This window comes from Crinia signifera, chromosome 4 (assembly GCF_055691185.1).
Source record: "Crinia signifera chromosome 4, ASM5569118v1, whole genome shotgun sequence".
Taxonomy (NCBI): domain Eukaryota; kingdom Metazoa; phylum Chordata; class Amphibia; order Anura; family Myobatrachidae; genus Crinia; species Crinia signifera.
Window position 1 is genome coordinate 318466247 of NC_139220.1, and position 17179 is coordinate 318483425.

The 17179-nt window shown below is 49.0% G+C and overlaps 2 protein-coding genes across 2 annotated transcripts in view; both read right to left on the reverse strand.

Annotated features, from left to right (window-relative positions):
- LOC146073361 (extracellular calcium-sensing receptor-like) overlaps positions 1-1930 on the reverse strand; it is a 41095-nt gene extending 39165 nt beyond the window's left edge. Inside the window, exon 1 of the mRNA XM_083180538.1 lies at positions 1801-1930. The gene's annotated coding sequence lies outside the window, so the exon portion shown is untranslated. The remainder of the gene's footprint in view (positions 1-1800) is intronic.
- Positions 1931-3899: 1969 nt separating this feature from the next.
- LOC146073362 (extracellular calcium-sensing receptor-like) overlaps positions 3900-17179 on the reverse strand; it is a 31938-nt gene continuing 18658 nt past the window's right edge. The window contains exons 5-6 of the mRNA XM_083180539.1: positions 10457-10580; positions 3900-4810 (exon numbers count right to left, since the gene is read on the reverse strand). Of these exons, the coding sequence (XP_083036665.1) occupies positions 3900-4810; positions 10457-10580 (1035 nt within the window). The remainder of the gene's footprint in view (positions 4811-10456; positions 10581-17179) is intronic.

The following is a 17179-nucleotide window of genomic DNA, read 5'->3' on the forward strand; positions in this document are numbered from 1 at the left end:
ATAAGACATAATCACTGATCCAGGGGTGGAGGTTAACTTAAAGCCCTACAGAATGCCAGAACCTTAGCAGGACTCAGTGTTTGACATTTTAGGGGGGGGTTTGGTGTAAGTGAACAGTCATATAGGGAGTGGTCATGTCCCATTGTGCTTATTCCACAGCTGGATAGGAGTTCGCGCTTCTGCAAGGATTTCTCTGAGTTAAATAATGTGTCGAAGTCCGAAGCCTCCTCAATGCCTCGGGTGGATGAACTTAATGAAATATTAGTAACAGCAAGGTACTTGAATGCAATAGATGTAACCAAAGGGCATTGACAAACGATGTTAACTAAGAATACCAAAGAAAATATATTTTTTTCTGCACTAGAATAGTTTTCCAATAAAAAAAATATTACCATTTACAATGTAGGTTACATATAGAATTGGCCACCTTTTAAATGATGATGGATAGAATTCCCATGATTCCTGATTTTTAAAGGGAATTTGAGGTGCAGATTGATCCATCTGATGTAGGAATAAATGGGGTCCCATCCCAGAACCAAGAGTGACATCTTATTAACTTAAGGAGAAATAAAAATGTAAATGAAGAAATGATGACACTGTCAAGAAAGAAGAATTGACAATAAAATGTACATTAGAAACTCTCAGGAACTATTCGTTGGGAAGAAAATTCAGGTTGATCACTGATCGTGGCCCATTGAAATGGATTTCTAAGAAAAAAGCCATGGGACAGAAACAAGGTGGTTCTTGACATTTTCAGTAGATCACAGGTTAGGAAACCAAATGGCCAATGCTGACCCTTTGTCTTCTGTGTTTTGTCAGGGGCTGCAGATGTTCCGTAACACAGGTCGAAACAAAGGATGGGGGGGGGGGGGTTGTGATAGAAGCACTGGTAAAGTTATAACTGTGTTTGTACGAGGTTTATGGCCTGTGTATTTTAAAACCTCGGGAAGATATTTGAGGTTTCTCTGCTGTGAGCTTTTGGAATTTTGTAAAAGCCAGAAAAGGGTTCCTGGGGTGCGGATGTGAGATAGAAGGGAGGGATCCATCCACAAAACCCATTACAGATCTTTAAGCCTTGGTCTGGGGAACAGGCGACTTTGTTCCTGCACCATTAAGGAACAGACATTCTCTTATTTACAAATTGCTCATTAATGAGGATTGCCCAACAAAGATACAAAATGATATTGTAGATTCAAAATAATCTATTTAGAACCAGATAAATTAATTATTGTTATAGAAATTTGGGTGCGGTTGTTAGTATTTTTATTTTTATTAGTATTTTTCTCTTTGGCTGCAAACTAATGTTTTATAATTACATTGGTGCCAGTCACTCACCCAGGGCTGCCATCAGAAATGATCCCGCGTCCCTCCGGCGGCCGGCAGTGTCCCGCTGCAGGGGGGGGGCACAGTTGGGAGTTCCCCCAATCTGACAGAATCTGACAGAATCTGACAGAATCTGACAGAATAGACGCTGTGGGCATGCGCACAGTGTCTATTCACGGCCAAAAACGGGGGCGCAGCCTAATTTGGATAAGCTGTGCCCTCATTTACATATGCCACGCCCTTGAGTGTCCCTATTCTGATATTGATAAAGTTGGGAGGTATGTGTGTGTGAGAGAGAGAAGGGAATAGGTGGAAATGGAAGAGGGAGGGTGAGAGAGAGAATGAATAGGGGAAATTGGTGAGTGTGTGACAGAGTGAGAAACAGAAGAGAGAGGGGGAAAGGAGAAATTGGGAAAGAGAGAGAGGGGAGCAACAGAGAGGTCATCCTAAATAAGACTACATAATACAAGTACTCACTGTGGTGGGGGCTGACATGGAGATCCTTGCTGCCCTGTTTCCTTTGGATCCCTGTGACTTGCTGTCTGGGTCCTCCTACTTCCCTCATCCGCACAGGCAGTGCACCATGATCTCCAAGCACCACTCTGACACCTCCTGAGCAGCTGCTCTCACTAAGAACTGCTTCAGGCATCCATTAGTCTGGACTACTCTGGTCCCGGACAGCAGGGGCTGCTGGGATATGTAGTTTTTTTTAAGTGCCTTGCTGCCAGACACTTAAAAAAAACTACATCTTCCAGCAGACAATGCTGTCCGAGTCCAGAGCAAAGTCTGGCTGCAGCAGAGCCGATGGACACAGCGGCGTAACTATAGCACCGCAGCCCCCGCCACTGCGGGGGGGGGGGGGGGGCGCTGTGCATGTGGGGGCGCCGGGGGCTGCGGTGCTATAGTTACACCCCCCCCAATCCCCCGCAGACTTACCTATCTCGCTGGTCCCGGCGGCTCCGTTCTTCTGCTGAGGACCACCACAAAATGGCCGCCCCCATATAGCACACAGTTCTCTGAAACTGTCTGCTGTATGGGGGCGGCCATTTTGTGGTGGTCCTCAGCAGAAGAAGAACGGAGCCGCCGGGACCAGCGCGATAGGTAAGGCTGCAGGGGATTTGGGGGGGTTTGCATGGGCGGCGGGGGATTGGGGGTGCTTGGCAGGGGGGCCGCCCCCCCCCCCTAACGGCGGGGGGGCGCCCAAAACTTAGTTACGCCACTGGATGGACACACCACAGGGACAGCTGGTAAGGAACTGTTTGCTGTTAATAGTTGTAGGACCAGGTCCGGGCCCCCTTCTCCTTGAGGGCCGGGGACTCCAGACCCCACAGACCCCCCTGTTGGCGAGCCCCCCCCTCCCTTCGCTCAAGTAGAGAAAGGCTGTATTCATGCAAATGCAAACACATAATGGGGGACATTTACTAAGATGACAGTTCTATTTTACATGGGATGTTGCTGTGGGCAACCAATCAGATCCTGTCTATTATCTTGTAGAGGGTGCTCAATAAATAAGAAATAGATTCTGATTGGTTGCCCATGGCAACATCTCATGTGAAATAGAAGTCCCATCTTAGTCAATTTCTCCCACGGACTTGAACAGATAAAAAGATGCATCTGGGAATTCCAAGTGGCCACGAAGAGTGACAAATATAATATAAATGATGACATTCACCAACACTAGCAAACTGTTTGTGATTGGCTGTGTGTGAGTGCACCCCTTACACTGATTGGTCCAGTCTTCAGTCCTCATGCATAGATTATGTTTTTTTAGAACATGTATAAGTTATTTCTGCTGTATTAAACTGGTTTAAGCTGTTTAAATGATGTTTAATAACACACATTTACAAGGTAATACTTACCACATGGCTGTGGACAATTAGCAGTATGTACCGAGATCCAAGCAGACACATATGATGATGTTGCACACCCAAATGAATTTGAAATGGGGGGAGGTTCTTCTTCTAAATGTTACTACTATTGTCAGGTATATTCAATTCCGCTTGGTGAGCAGCGGCGAGGGGGGTTGGTACGACGAGGATGGCTTTTTTAGCAGGGAAAAGCCATCCTCGCCATCCAGCCCCTTCGCCGGCCGCTCACCTTATTCTATGTTCCGGGGAAATCCTCGCCATCAGAGGACAGCGGGGATTCCCATAAACTGCGAGGATCGCTGCATTTTGAGGGGAGCCTCGCCGATTTGACGGCTACACTCGCTGTTTCCACCTCACCTCAGGGAACAGGCGAGGAGGAAATGGCAAGTGCCGGGGTAGAGTTGAATACGGATGGTGAGCTATCGGCGCTGCTCACCGTATAGCTCGCCAACAGCCGCTCGCCCTCCCGCATTGAATGCACCTCTATGTAACTATTTCCATATGGTATTTTGGAAGACTATGAGTTTATTAATAATCTGAAATTACCTGCAAGATAAGGCAAACTGGATTTCTACTATAAGTCCACTTTGTAATTAGACATATTCTGTTTAAAGTGCAGAAGAGTTATTGTACAATACAAAGCATATTTTTAATTACATGAAAGCTTAACAGATAACAGCAATAAATAAATGTTGCCAATATTTTTATCTATTTTGGATCTTGGTTTCTTCTCATGAGATATTCCCTGGAGTTCAAGTCTGGTCTGAAAACTATGATGAAACATTTAGGCAGGAACATACAGATCACCAGAGCCCAACTGGAAGCCAAGATGGCAAATATCTCCATGGCCACCGTGTACTTGCCCTGAGCACTGAGGGAGGCCGGGATAAAGGAGACCCAGACAGTGAGGAAGGCTAGCATGCTGAAGGTAATATACTGGGCCTCATTGAAGCTGTCAGGGAGTCTCCGAGCCAGGAAGGCAACAATGAAGCTAATGGTGGCCAGAAGGAACAGATAACCCAACATGGTCCAGAAGGCAATGGGTGAGCCCTCATTACACTCAACAATGATGAGTCCAGGTTTAGATTGAATGTTGTACTGTTGGAAAGGAGGGGCGAGGTTCAGCCAAGTGATGCACAGGAGGAACTGTAACAGGAAACAAGTAGAAATGATCATGTAGGACACTTGAGGTGTGGTCCATCTCCTCAGACTGCTGCCTGGTCTGGTAGCCATGAAAGCAAGGACCACCATGATTGTTTTTGCCAAAATACAAGAGATACAAAGGGTAAAAACCAGGCCAAATGCAGCTTGGCGTAGCAGACAGGTCTCAGGTTGGGGATAACCAATAAAAACTAAAGAGCAGAGGAAACATAAAAACAGGGACACCAGCAGAAGGCAGCTTACGGAATAATTGTTAGCTTTCACTATGGGCGTGTTCTTAAAGTGGATGAATAGTATTAAAATAAAAACAGGACTGGCTGAGGACAGTAAGCTGGTCACTGCCAACGCTGTTCCTAATGGCTCTTCATAGCTCAGGTACTCTATGGGCTTTTGTAGACATTCAGTTTTTGGGAGATTTGGCCATTGGTCCCATGGACACGTTAGGCAATTAGTAGAATCTGAAACATAATTATAATTAGTATTGCTTTTTTATATATATTTTGTAAGGAACAGAGAAAGACAATACAAATTTTCTAGGAAGAAATATTTTCATAGAAACATCTACTGTAACTCTATTCACTCAGAATAATAAGCTAACAAACTTCATTATAGAAACATATAAACATAGAATTTGACAACAGATAATAACCATTCAGCCCATCTAGTCTCATTGTTACCTCAATCCCTATTTGATATATATTTCTTTGGAAGGATATCAATATGCCTATCCCAAGCATGTTTAAATTGCTCTACTGTCTTAGCCTCTACCACCTCTAATGGGAGGCTATTCCACTTGTCCACTTCCCTTTCTGTGAAATAATTTTTCCTAAGATTCCCCTGAATCTCCCACCAACAATGTCGTGCATGTCCTCATGTTCTAATACTTCTCGTCATTCGAAGAATGTTTCCCTTCTGGTCCATGTTAAATCCTTGATGTATGTGAAAGCCTCTTTTATGTTCCCCCTTTCCCTTCTCTGCTCAGAACTATACATATTGAGATCTTTTAGTCTTTCTGGGTAAGTTTTGTGATGTAGGCCATGCACCCTTTAGTTGCCCTTCATTGTAGCATCTCTAATGTATTTATATCCGGTACTTGTGTAGTGTCACGGCACCACTGCGCGCACAGTCTGTTCCAGAAACTTGGCAGCCTGCCAGAGTCTCTGTTTAACTGTGCGCGTGCCGCTCTAGCTGTTATCCTAGCTGTTCTCAGCGATACGTTACCAGCGTAGCGTGTGCGCGTGCCACTCTAGCTGTTCTCATTGCAGCGCTACGCTATCAGCGTAGCGTAATGTACATGCTACAATAGAGACGCTTTAGCATCTCAATCTCGAGTCCTTGCAAGCCGCTAAGAAGGGGGTTATCTGGATTCAGACAGTAATGCGTCTGAATTTGGTAGGGTGTAGGGGTACATAGGGGTGCACTGTTCAAAACACTCCTAAACCTGTTCACAATGACACTAGTCAACATAACAGCTGTCGACCTTGTTAATTCCACTATCCACGCCAACCCGAAGCGTGGCGAGCGCAGTGAGCCCCACAAGGGGCTGCGGTACGCGTCCTACGACTTTTCATACCCCCACTATCCACGTCGGCGTGGAGTTGAGAATAGAAAGTGTGGCAAGCAGCGAGCCACCGAGCCCGAAGCGTGGCGAGCGCACGCGGACACCTGTGAAGCCCGCGAGGGGACACGGACACCTGTGAAGCCTGCGAGGGGACACGTCCCCTCGCGGGCTTCACAGGTGTCCGCGTCCCCTCGCGGGGCTCGCTGCGCTCGCCACGCTTCGGGCTCGGTGGCTCGCTGCACTCGCCACACTTTCTATTCTCAACTCCACGCCGACGTGGATAGTGGGGGTAAGAAAAGGTCGTAGGACGCGTAATGCCGCCCCTCACGGGGCTCGCTGCGCTCGCCACGCTTTGGGTTGGCGTTGATAGTGGAATTAACAAGGTTGACAGCTGTTAGCATCTGAATCCAGATAAACCCCTTCTTAGCGGCTTGCAAGGACTCGGGATTCAGACGCTAAAGCGTCTCAATTGTATCGTGTACATTACGCTACGCTGATAGCGTAGCGCTGCAATGAGAACAGCTAGAGTGGCACGCGCACACGCTACGCTGGTAACGTAATGCTGAGAACAGCTAGGATAACAGCTAGAGCGCACAGAGTCTGGCAAGCTGCCAAGTTTCTAACAGTATGTGCGCGTGGTGGAGCCGTGAAACTACACAAGTACCTTATATCCTACTAGACACAATATTTTAGATAAGGTTGTACCAACTGAACACAGTACTCTAGATGTGGTCGTAAAATGACCTATACAGAACTGGACACAGTATTCTAGATGAGGTTGTACCAATGACCTATACAGAACTGAACACAGTATTCTAGATGAGGTTGTACCAATGACCTATAAAGAACTGGGCACAGTATACTAGATGAGGCCATACCAATTGCCTATACAAAACTGGACACCATGTTCTAGATGAGGTCATACCAATGACATATACAGAACTGGGCACAGTACTCTAGATGAAGCTGTACCAATCACCTATACAGAACTGGACCTAGTATTCTAGATGAGGTCATACCAATTACCTATATAGAACTGGACACAGTACTCTAGATGAGTCCATACCAATGACATATACAGAACTGGACCTAACATTCTAGATGAGCCCATACCGATGACCTGTACAGAACTGGACACAGTATACTAGATGAGTTCATACCAATGACCTATACAGAACAGGACCTAGTATTCAAGATGAGGCTGTACCAATGACTTGTACAGAACTGGGCAGAGTATTCTAGATGAGTTCATACCAATGACTTATACAGAACTGGGCCTAGTATTCAAGATGAGGCTGTGCCAATGACTTGTACAGAACTGGGCACAGTATTCTAGATGAGTTCATACCAATGACCTATACAGAACTGAACACAATATTCTAGATGAGTCCATACCAATGACCTATACAAAACTGGACCTAGTATTCAAGATGCGGCTGTACCAATGACCTGTACAGAACTGGACACAGTATTCTAAGTGAGTTTGTACCAATGAACTATACAAAACTGGACACCGTGTTCTAGATGAGGTCATACCAATGACATATACAGAACTGGGCACAGTACTCAAGATGAGGCTGTGCCAATCACCTATACAGAACTGGACCTAGTATTCTAGATGAGTTCATACCAAGTACCTATACAGAACTGGACACAGTACTCTAGATGAGTCCATACCAATGACATATACAGAACTGGACCTAGTATTCTAGATGAGGCTGTGCCAATGACCTGTACAGAACTGGACACCGTGTTCTAGATGAGGTCATACCAATGACATATACAGAACTGGGCACAGTACTCTAGATGAGGCTGTACCATTCACCTATACAGAACTGGACACCGTGTTCTAGATTAGGTCATTCCAATTACCTATATAGAACTGGACACAGTACTCTAGATGAGGTTGTTCTAATGGCATATTCTTTCTTTCTTTCTTTCTTTCTTTCTTTCTTTCTTTCTTTCTTTCTTTCTTTCTTTCTTTCTTTCTTTCTTTCTTTCTTTCTTTCTTTCTTTCCTCTGCCTATACAACCAAACATCTGACTTGCCTTCTTCATTGCTTTGTTAAATTGCCTACCTGCTTTTAAGTCACCTGACATAGTGACACCTAGTTCCCTCTCTTCCTCGGTAGTTTGCAATATATTACCATTAATACTATATTTAGCCTTTGGATTTCTGAGACCCAAGTGCATGATTTTGCATTTTTTGGCATTAAACTGTAGTTGCCATTCTCTTAACCATTCCTCTAATCTACCTGGATCATCAATCATTTGTTTTACCCCTCCTGGTGTGTCTACCCTGCTGCATACCTTTGTGGCATCTGCAAAAAGACACATTTTACCCTCAATTCTATTTGCAATGTCACCAATAAAGATATTAAAAAGCACTGGTCCAAGTACAGATCCCTGGGGTACTCCACTTGTAACCGTTCCCTCTTGTGACTGTACTCCGTTTACTACAACTCTCTGTTTTCTGTCCTGCAACCAAGATCTTATCCATTCAACCATCTTAGTAGCCAATCCCAAGCTTTCAAGTTTACGATGTGGGACTATTTCAAAGCCTTACTAAAGTCCAGATAAGCTAAATCTAGGGCCCCTCCTTTTACTATTACTTTAGTCACCTAGTCAAAAAAGTCAATATGGTTTGTTTGACACATTTCCCCCAAGTAAAACCATGCTGTTTGGTATCCTATAAATTGCTGGATTTAAAAAAATCTACAATTATGGATTCTCTGGAAGTACCCTTAATGTGAGAACTGCCATTGCTGCAACCTGAGAACTGCCATGCTGTAATATAAGAAATGCCAATCTGTTATCCTGGATTGCTGTCTACCTGCTGAGAACAAAGAACTAGACTTCATCTTTAACCAGTGTATGTGATTCCTTGTCACACAATGTTTTACTTTTTTGCTTCTTGACATGGTTAAGGTTTGATTTCTGCATATATCTTTTCTAAAAAACATTTCTTACATTACGCTACCATACACATGATTGTAATTCTTTTGATGTATCTTGCTGGGATGTGTAGTTCCACAACAGCTGGAGGGCCTTGAGTTTGGCAGCACTGGACTAGAGCAAGAAGGGCCAACTGTGGAAATGCAGTGGTGGGTGCAGTGGTGTAGATAGCGTAAGGCAGCCCCCGCTGCTTGGGGGAGCGGGGGCTGCGTGGGCGCCGGGTGCTGGCACCGGCCACTGCCCTCCACCCATCTCCTTACTGTGCCCCGGCCCCTGCCTCCCCCGCCGTGTCTGTATCCGGCCGGGAGTTGGGACCGCATATCTACTAATCTGCGTCCCGGTGCCTGGCTCTTTATGAGTCAAATGTCCATCACAAAATGGTCACCTCCTTAGAGCAGACCATTTTTTAAGATGCTAGAGGAGGCAGCGGCAGCCTCCTCTAGCATCCTTACAAATGGTCTGCTGTAAGGAGGTGGCCATTTTGTAATGGGCATTTGACTCAAGGAGCCAGGCGCCGGAATGCAGATTAGTAGATATGCGGTCCGACTCCCGGCCAAATACAGACGCGGTGGGGGAGGCAGGGTAAGAATGGGGAGGCAGCATTAAATTTAAGGAGGGGGCGCCAAAATTATCCAGCAGGGGGGGGGGGGCGCAAAAATTGGTGCTACGCCCCTGGGTAGGTGTGTGCATGTAGGGGTGTGGCCAGTCTGAGGAGGACGTGAGGCCACTAAAGAGGTTTGGCTAACCATCAGAGCATTAATTGTCTGGGCCTCATGATCAATATTTTCAGTAAATAGTGTTAGCGTTTGCATGATAATGTACCAGATTAATAGCAGCAATACACTATGGAAAATACACCATAATCCTATTCAGGAAGATGGAGCCAGGTTTATTCATCCCGCCCGCACGCCAAAGCTTTGCATATCGAAGCGCCGTTCACCGAGAATGGGATGCATGTGAGATGCTTGTCTCGGCTAACGGAAAGCTCTGGCACGCCGGCGGGATGAACAACCGCGGCTCCACCTGTATATATAAAGTGGAAGTTAAATGCAAAGTCTGGAACCTGTTCCCTGGCAGAGTGTTCGCTGCCGCAGACAGTGGGGCCCACAGGGTGTTTTCCTGTGCCCCGGCAGGCCAGTCCGGCCCTGAGTGGCTATAATACACAGTGTAGTTTTGCAATGTGCAAGTTCTAATGCACTGGCCAGCCACTAGTTTGTCAATGCTTGTCTTCTAGTGCAGGGTAAATCTAGCCCTGATGTCATGTTTTAGGCTGAATCTTCTGCTGTTAATCACCCCACAGACCTGAAAGTCCTAGCCACATTAGCTGTAATTGCTAGTGATGACTATCCATTCATGTGTTCTTATCCCTCATTTTTTTTATTAATTGTGTTTATATGGCAATTTTTTTGTCACAAAAATAAATCAAGTTTTATATTTATTTTATGGTGTTTATATTTCTTTCAAGTATTTCATTTATATTAGAGCATCATAGAATCTGAGGTGGCCATACGTAAGAATGGATGATGATTACATTCTAAATATGTATTATTTAAGGACTGTCTCGTGTGTCTCAGGAGGTTTTTATTCACCTGTTTTATTAGACATTTCTCCTTGTAGACAGGGAACACATTCAAAGCAGCAGACGGGTTGTCCTCTTATAGCGGCCGTCCTGGTACCGGGGGGACAGCTCTCACTGCAGACTGAGCGAGGGGTCTGGTGAGAATATGGAGAAATGTCTAGATTATTAGTTGGTACTTTATCTCTACACTTTAGCTCTCTCGTGGATCCCTGAAGCTGGCCATACACTACTGCAATTTCTCACAACAGTGTATGGCCATCCGAACCCACTTGAGCTGCCCGGGACCTTCCCGGGCAGCAGGATCGCATTCCCCGCCACCGGGAGGAAGGCCTACGGATCAAATACATGAAAAGAGACCAGAGATCTGCACACAACAAAGTTGATACCCTTAATTTTGGGACAACAGCCGCTAAAGTATAGTTTGTAATAACGGGGGTGCTATCCGAGCCAACTTAGACATAAAACGCAAACGTAGAAAAAGCAGTTGAGAGATGGGGTGTGGATTATTTGGTCTACAAAAACTGGGTTGACAAGCATTGTGTCAACACCACTAGGTCGACATGCAGCAATGTCGACATGGGTATAGGTCGACATGCAGCAAGGTCGACATGGGTCTAGGTTGACATGGGACAAGGTTGACATGGGTTTAGGTCAACATGGGTTATGTCGACAGGGTCATTAGGTCGACACAAGCATAAGATCGACATGGGAAAAGTCAAACAATCGACATGGGGGTTTTCACTGTTTTTTACCCAAATGTCGACACTGTTAACATGGACACAGTTTAAGTGCAGCGCGTCCCCTCGCATGGCTCGCTTTGCTCGAGATGCTTCAGGCATGGTGCCTCGCTACTCTCAGCACAATATTTTATTCTCCCACCATGCCCTAGTGGATGATTGGCCATGAAATACCGCCTGTCGGCACATGTCGGTTTTAAAAAACAGTGAAAAACTCCATGTCGACCTTTTGACTGTCGACCTAGCCCATGTTGACCTAATGCTTGTGTCAACCTAATGACTCTGTCGACCTTACCCATGTCAACCTAACCCATGTCGACCTAGACCCATGACGACTTTCACCCGTGTCGACCTAGACCCATGTCGACCTTGCTGCATGTCGACCTAGTGGTGTCAACCCAATGCTTGTCAACCTAGTTGTTGTGGACCAAATGACCATATCCCGATAGGGGGATGCACTCCTATAGGGTTTGTATTTAGTCAATAAGGAAAGAAGATTATATCCTACATATAAAAGTGCTACGATCCTATGATCTTTATTGGATTTGCATGATGTGGAATCAGCCATGGTTTTGGTGAAATAAGAGAGGATAAAATCAAAACATACACGCCATACAAATATACATAATACATAACGCCATACAAATATACATAATACATAACGCCATACAAATATACATAATACATAACGCCATACAGATATACATAATACATAACGCCATACAGATATACATCATACATAACGCCATACAAATATACATAATACATAACGCCATACAAATATACATAATTCATAATGCCATACAGATATACATAATACATAACGCCATACAAATATACATAATACATAACGCCATACAAATATATGTGGTGCCCCAGAACTTAACATGCCCCTTTAAAATACTGCCTCAAAGCTGGGACACCAGGGGTTAATCATGCCCCCGAGACTTTCGCGCCAGACATGATTGGCAGGGGAGAGTGAGTGGCCAGGGATTGGCTGGCCGACAGGAAGAGGGCTGGCGGAGGAGGAAAAAAGAAGGGAACTCACGTGGGGGGAGAAGAGCGGTCCGGCCGGAGAGCGGTGTGAAGAGGAGGAAGCTGGCGCCGAGTGACATAGCCGGCGTGCGGGAGATACAGGACAGCGGGAGCCGCGGAGCCAGCTGCCGCACGTCACGGCAGAGTGTGCGCGTCGGGTCTCCCACGCCGCCGGCGCATAGGGAGACACCAACGCACAGAAGTCCCTGCAGCGATTACCCGCCAGCGGCGCCGACCAAGGGGCCGGAGGGCTACTGATTGCGGCAACGCCGCAGCTGCGGTGCCCGCACTAGTGTGCCCCCGGTCTGAAGAGGAGAACAGGAGACCTCGCGCCGAAGAAGGAGCGTCAGGATCGGCCTCTCGTGACAGGCTGGAGCCTGCAACTGTATCCAGCCAACAGGTACTCACTCCCAGCCCGGCCCTGCCAGCAGCCTCCCCAAGGCCCAGGCTGCACCTGCCCAGCAGGCCCTGCCAGCAGCATCCCCAAGGCCCAGGCTGCACCTGCCCCGCAGGCCCTGCCAGCAGCATCCCCAAGGCCCAGGCTGCACCTGCCCCGCAGGCCCTGCCAGCAGCATCCCCAAGGCCCAGGCTGCACCTGCCCTGCAGGCCCTACCTACAGCCACCAATTACTCAACTACCCACCAGGACAGATCTAAGCCATCCCGTTGGAGGAGACCCCTGTAGTAGGTCCCCAACTGGCCATAAACCATCCGGAGTCTGGGAGTGCCCCAGAAGGGACACCACTATTGAATTCCCCAGCGCTTCAAGATAAATCCCATAAGGGTTTGCTGCCCCTGGAATAGGGTACACGGCCCAAAGGACCTGCCTTACCAGGACGCTTCAGTTTGTTAGGCAGACAGCGCCACCTGTGCAACCAACCTTTGGCCCCTGATTCCTTCAGCCTAAAGGATACCCAAGTTATTGAATATATTGGAGCACTCATGGAATTGACGCCTCCCCAATCCCTGTGCACAGGTAGCCCGGGACTGAGCTATATTTAGGGTGACGTCACCTCTGGTTATTAGATAGAGAGTTATACTGGTGCACCAGCTATCCAGGGTATCGCCTATTGTTATGCTCATCAATGTGACTTGTTTATGTGAAGTTGGATTTATGTATGTACGTGCTGCAGGTAAACCTCAGTGTTAGGGGTACCGTGTCGACTTGTCGACCCAGTAGTAACGTTAAAGCGGGGGTGTTTGACCCCGAGTGTCGTGACGGTACTCCGAACACGTGAGGCCTGCAAGTCCTAGTGGACCCACAGATACCTGGGTTAGTTGGTGTGTAATTGGCACTGTCGAGCCGGCTCCGTAGATAAGACGCCGTAGCGGCGCGTTACCTTTGTTGTTGCCTAGTATAAATACTGGTTGTCAGGAATAATTGTTACAATACGTGCTATCTAATGACTTGCCTTACCCCTGTGGCTACTGCTTTGCCGTGAGGGTCGGTGGGCAGAGGTTACAATTGAGTTACAATAAATTTGAGTTGTACCGCAGAACGTTGTCCCCTTTCATTGAAGCGTCCCTCCCCTGTCCACCGGAGAGTAGAGAAGTGGATGAACCTGAGCCGTCGCTGAAGCACCAAGGTAGGAAACCCGGTTACTCCTCCAGCACCGGTCACCACATCTCTTTTGGCGTCACGAACAGGATCCGGGTGCATCAGGAGAGTGACAGCTCGGTGAAAGATGGAGCAGCAACAAGGCGGAGGGGCGGCACAGCCGCCAAACCCACCGAATCAAGAACAGGACGTTCAAGACGCAGAAGATGCGACACCGGCCGCGGCCATCACCCTACCGTACTATTTCGGAGCCCCGTGGCTCCTGACCTACAGCGGAGACGATGACCAGCTACAGAAAACCCCATTTGCGGACTTCAGGAACAACATAGAATCCACGTTCCGGATGTATAAGCCTAGCGAACAGCAGAAGGTGGAAATGCTGATGGGGCAGCTGACTGGATCGGCGCGCAGAGAAGTGGCCTCATGGTCAACGGAAGATAGAAAAAGTGCGACAGACATGCTAAAGAAAATCTTCACGACATTTGAAACGAAGACCATCCCTGAGCTGAAGATGAAATTGTATGCTCGCAAGCAACAGCCAAATGAGTCCCTACGGGACTACGCCCTGAGCCTACAGGAGACGTTAAAGGCTATCCAAGCAGTGGACCCGGAGGAGGTGCGAAACGCCGACGAGGCCTTAACAGTTCAATTTGTCGAAGGGGTGGCCCAAGAAAATGTCAAGGTCCAATTACGGCTGCTGAGGTCGCAGATACCTGGCAAGACCTTCCGGGACTTCAAGACGGCGGCCCTCGCTATCATTGGTAACCCTAAAAATAGGGAAGAGGAGTATCCAGAACTGATCGGCTTCAGAGAAGGAGCGAACTCGACCGGGGCCACAGCCAGTTCCACTGACAGGACAAAACGGACCCAAGGCTTGGCGGTGCAAGGTGGCCAGCAGCCCGACAGAGATGCGATGCAGACGCTCCAGAAACAAATGGAGGAACTGGCCGTTGGGATGGCGGAGATGCAGAGAGAAATGCGTCGGATGGCAAGTGCACCGCCACCGAGCTATGCAGAACCAAGATGGAGAACCGAAAGACAAAGTCCGGCCCGAAGCAGGTGGGAACCGCCCCGAGAGTATGGGCGGCAGCCTCCCGACCGGTTTGATGGGCAGGGACGTCCGACGTACTACCGAAGCCAGGAGGCCGGAAGCACAGAGAGAGACGGCAACCGGGACGAAGATTTAAACCCCAACACCCCGAGGTCGAGGGCCGAACCTCGGGGAGCACGGGAAGCTTAGGTCCAGCCCCAGAAGATGGGCAGGCTTGCTATGGCAGACAATGCTATATAAGTGCGAGCGAATCACCTGCCACCTCGGATCGTTACCCTTCAGCCCGCGTAAAGAACCAGGGAAGGGTGGTCTGGTTCCATGTACGGCGGGGATACGGTTTTATCAATTGTGCTGATACAGAAAGGGATGTCTTCGTCCACTTCACAGCTATTCCGAAGAAGAATGCGAGAGATTTTTACAGAAGCCTCGAAGCCGGGGAGCCGGTGGAGTTCGACGTCATCAGGGGAAGAAAGGGCCTCCGGGCAGTCGACGTCACTGGCCCTGGTGGCGTTCCAGTCAGAGGCACCCGGTATGCCGCAAGAAGAGAGCGCCATTGGAATTACCCAAGCCACAGAAGCCATCCACGGTACTACCCCCCAAAAGATCCGCCCCAACGGAGTGGTGTGTGCCCCGAAGGAACAGAAGATGGGGTAGGAAGAAGTAACGGGAAAGCGTCCGGATGTGGCCAACAGGGTTCATGGGTTCTAGTACAGAGCGAGCCAATGAGGAGGAAGCGGTCACATACCGAAGTGAACCCAAAACGGGGGCTGAACTCGAGCGCAGTCGAATCCATGTTGATAGTGGCGGGTGGCCAGACCTCGGAGTCCGACGGCGCCCCTCCAGCATCGGCCCATAGAAATCAGCGTAGACTCCGCCTAAGACAGGACCAGAAGCTAAAAGAAGCACCAAAGGATGGTGGGGATGAAGAGCCGAAGGGTGAAGCGGTCCTCTCGCCTCCGCTGCCCACTGACCCTCTCGAGCTATTAATGACGGTGGGTTGGTCCATTATGCCACGGCAAACCCAGCCTAGGCCGCCAGTTGAATTGCGCACGCCTCGCGCGGCCGTGGAGGTGGCCCCCGAGTCTGAGCCAAGACGCTCCGAAAGGAGTACTCGGGGTACACTTCCCCGGCGGTACCAGGATTAGATATTCGCCTATAACGTGTTGTGTATGACTGGTAAACTGAAAGCACTGTTATTGTTACCGTTGCAAATGTAATTTGAGTGAAAAAGGACACTTATCCGTTGTGTTATGATGCGCGGGGACACGCATCCGAAAAAGCAGGGGTGAATGTGGTGCCCCAGAACTTAACATGCCCCTTTAAAATACTGCCTCAAAGCTGGGACACCAGGGGTTAATCATGCCCCCGAGACTTTCGCGCCAGACATGATTGGCAGGGGAGAGTGAGTGGCCAGGGATTGGCTGGCCGACAGGAAGAGGGCTGGCGGAGGAGGAAAAAAGAAGGGAACTCACGTGGGGGGAGAAGAGCGGTCCGGCCGGAGAGCGGTGTGAAGAGGAGGAAGCTGGCGCCGAGTGACATAGCCGGCGTGCGGGAGATACAGGACAGCGGGAGCCGCGGAGCCAGCTGCCGCACGTCACGGCAGAGTGTGCGCGTCGGGTCTCCCACGCCGCCGGCGCATAGGGAGACACCAACGCACAGAAGTCCCTGCAGCGATTACCCGCCAGCGGCGCCGACCAAGGGGCCGGAGGGCTACTGATTGCGGCAACGCCGCAGCTGCGGTGCCCGCACTAGTGTGCCCCCGGTCTGAAGAGGAGAACAGGAGACCTCGCGCCGAAGAAGGAGCGTCAGGATCGGCCTCTCGTGACAGGCTGGAGCCTGCAACTGTATCCAGCCAACAGGTACTCACTCCCAGCCCGGCCCTGCCAGCAGCCTCCCCAAGGCCCAGGCTGCACCTGCCCCGCAGGCCCTGCCAGCAGCATCCCCAAGGCCCAGGCTGCACCTGCCCCGCAGGCCCTGCCAGCAGCATCCCCAAGGCCCAGGCTGCACCTGCCCCGCAGGCCCTGCCAGCAGCATCCCCAAGGCCCAGGCTGCACCTGCCCTGCAGGCCCTACCTACAGCCACCAATTACTCAACTACCCACCAGGACAGATCTAAGCCATCCCGTTGGAGGAGACCCCTGTAGTAGGTCCCCAACTGGCCATAAACCATCCGGAGTCTGGGAGTGCCCCAGAAGGGACACCAGTATTGAATTCCCCAGCGCTTCAAGATAAATCCCATAAGGGTTTGCTGCCCCTGGAATAGGGTACACGGCCCAAAGGACCTGCCTTACCAGGACGCTTCAGTTTGTTAGGCAGACAGCGCCACCTGTGCAACCAACCTTTGGCCCCTGATT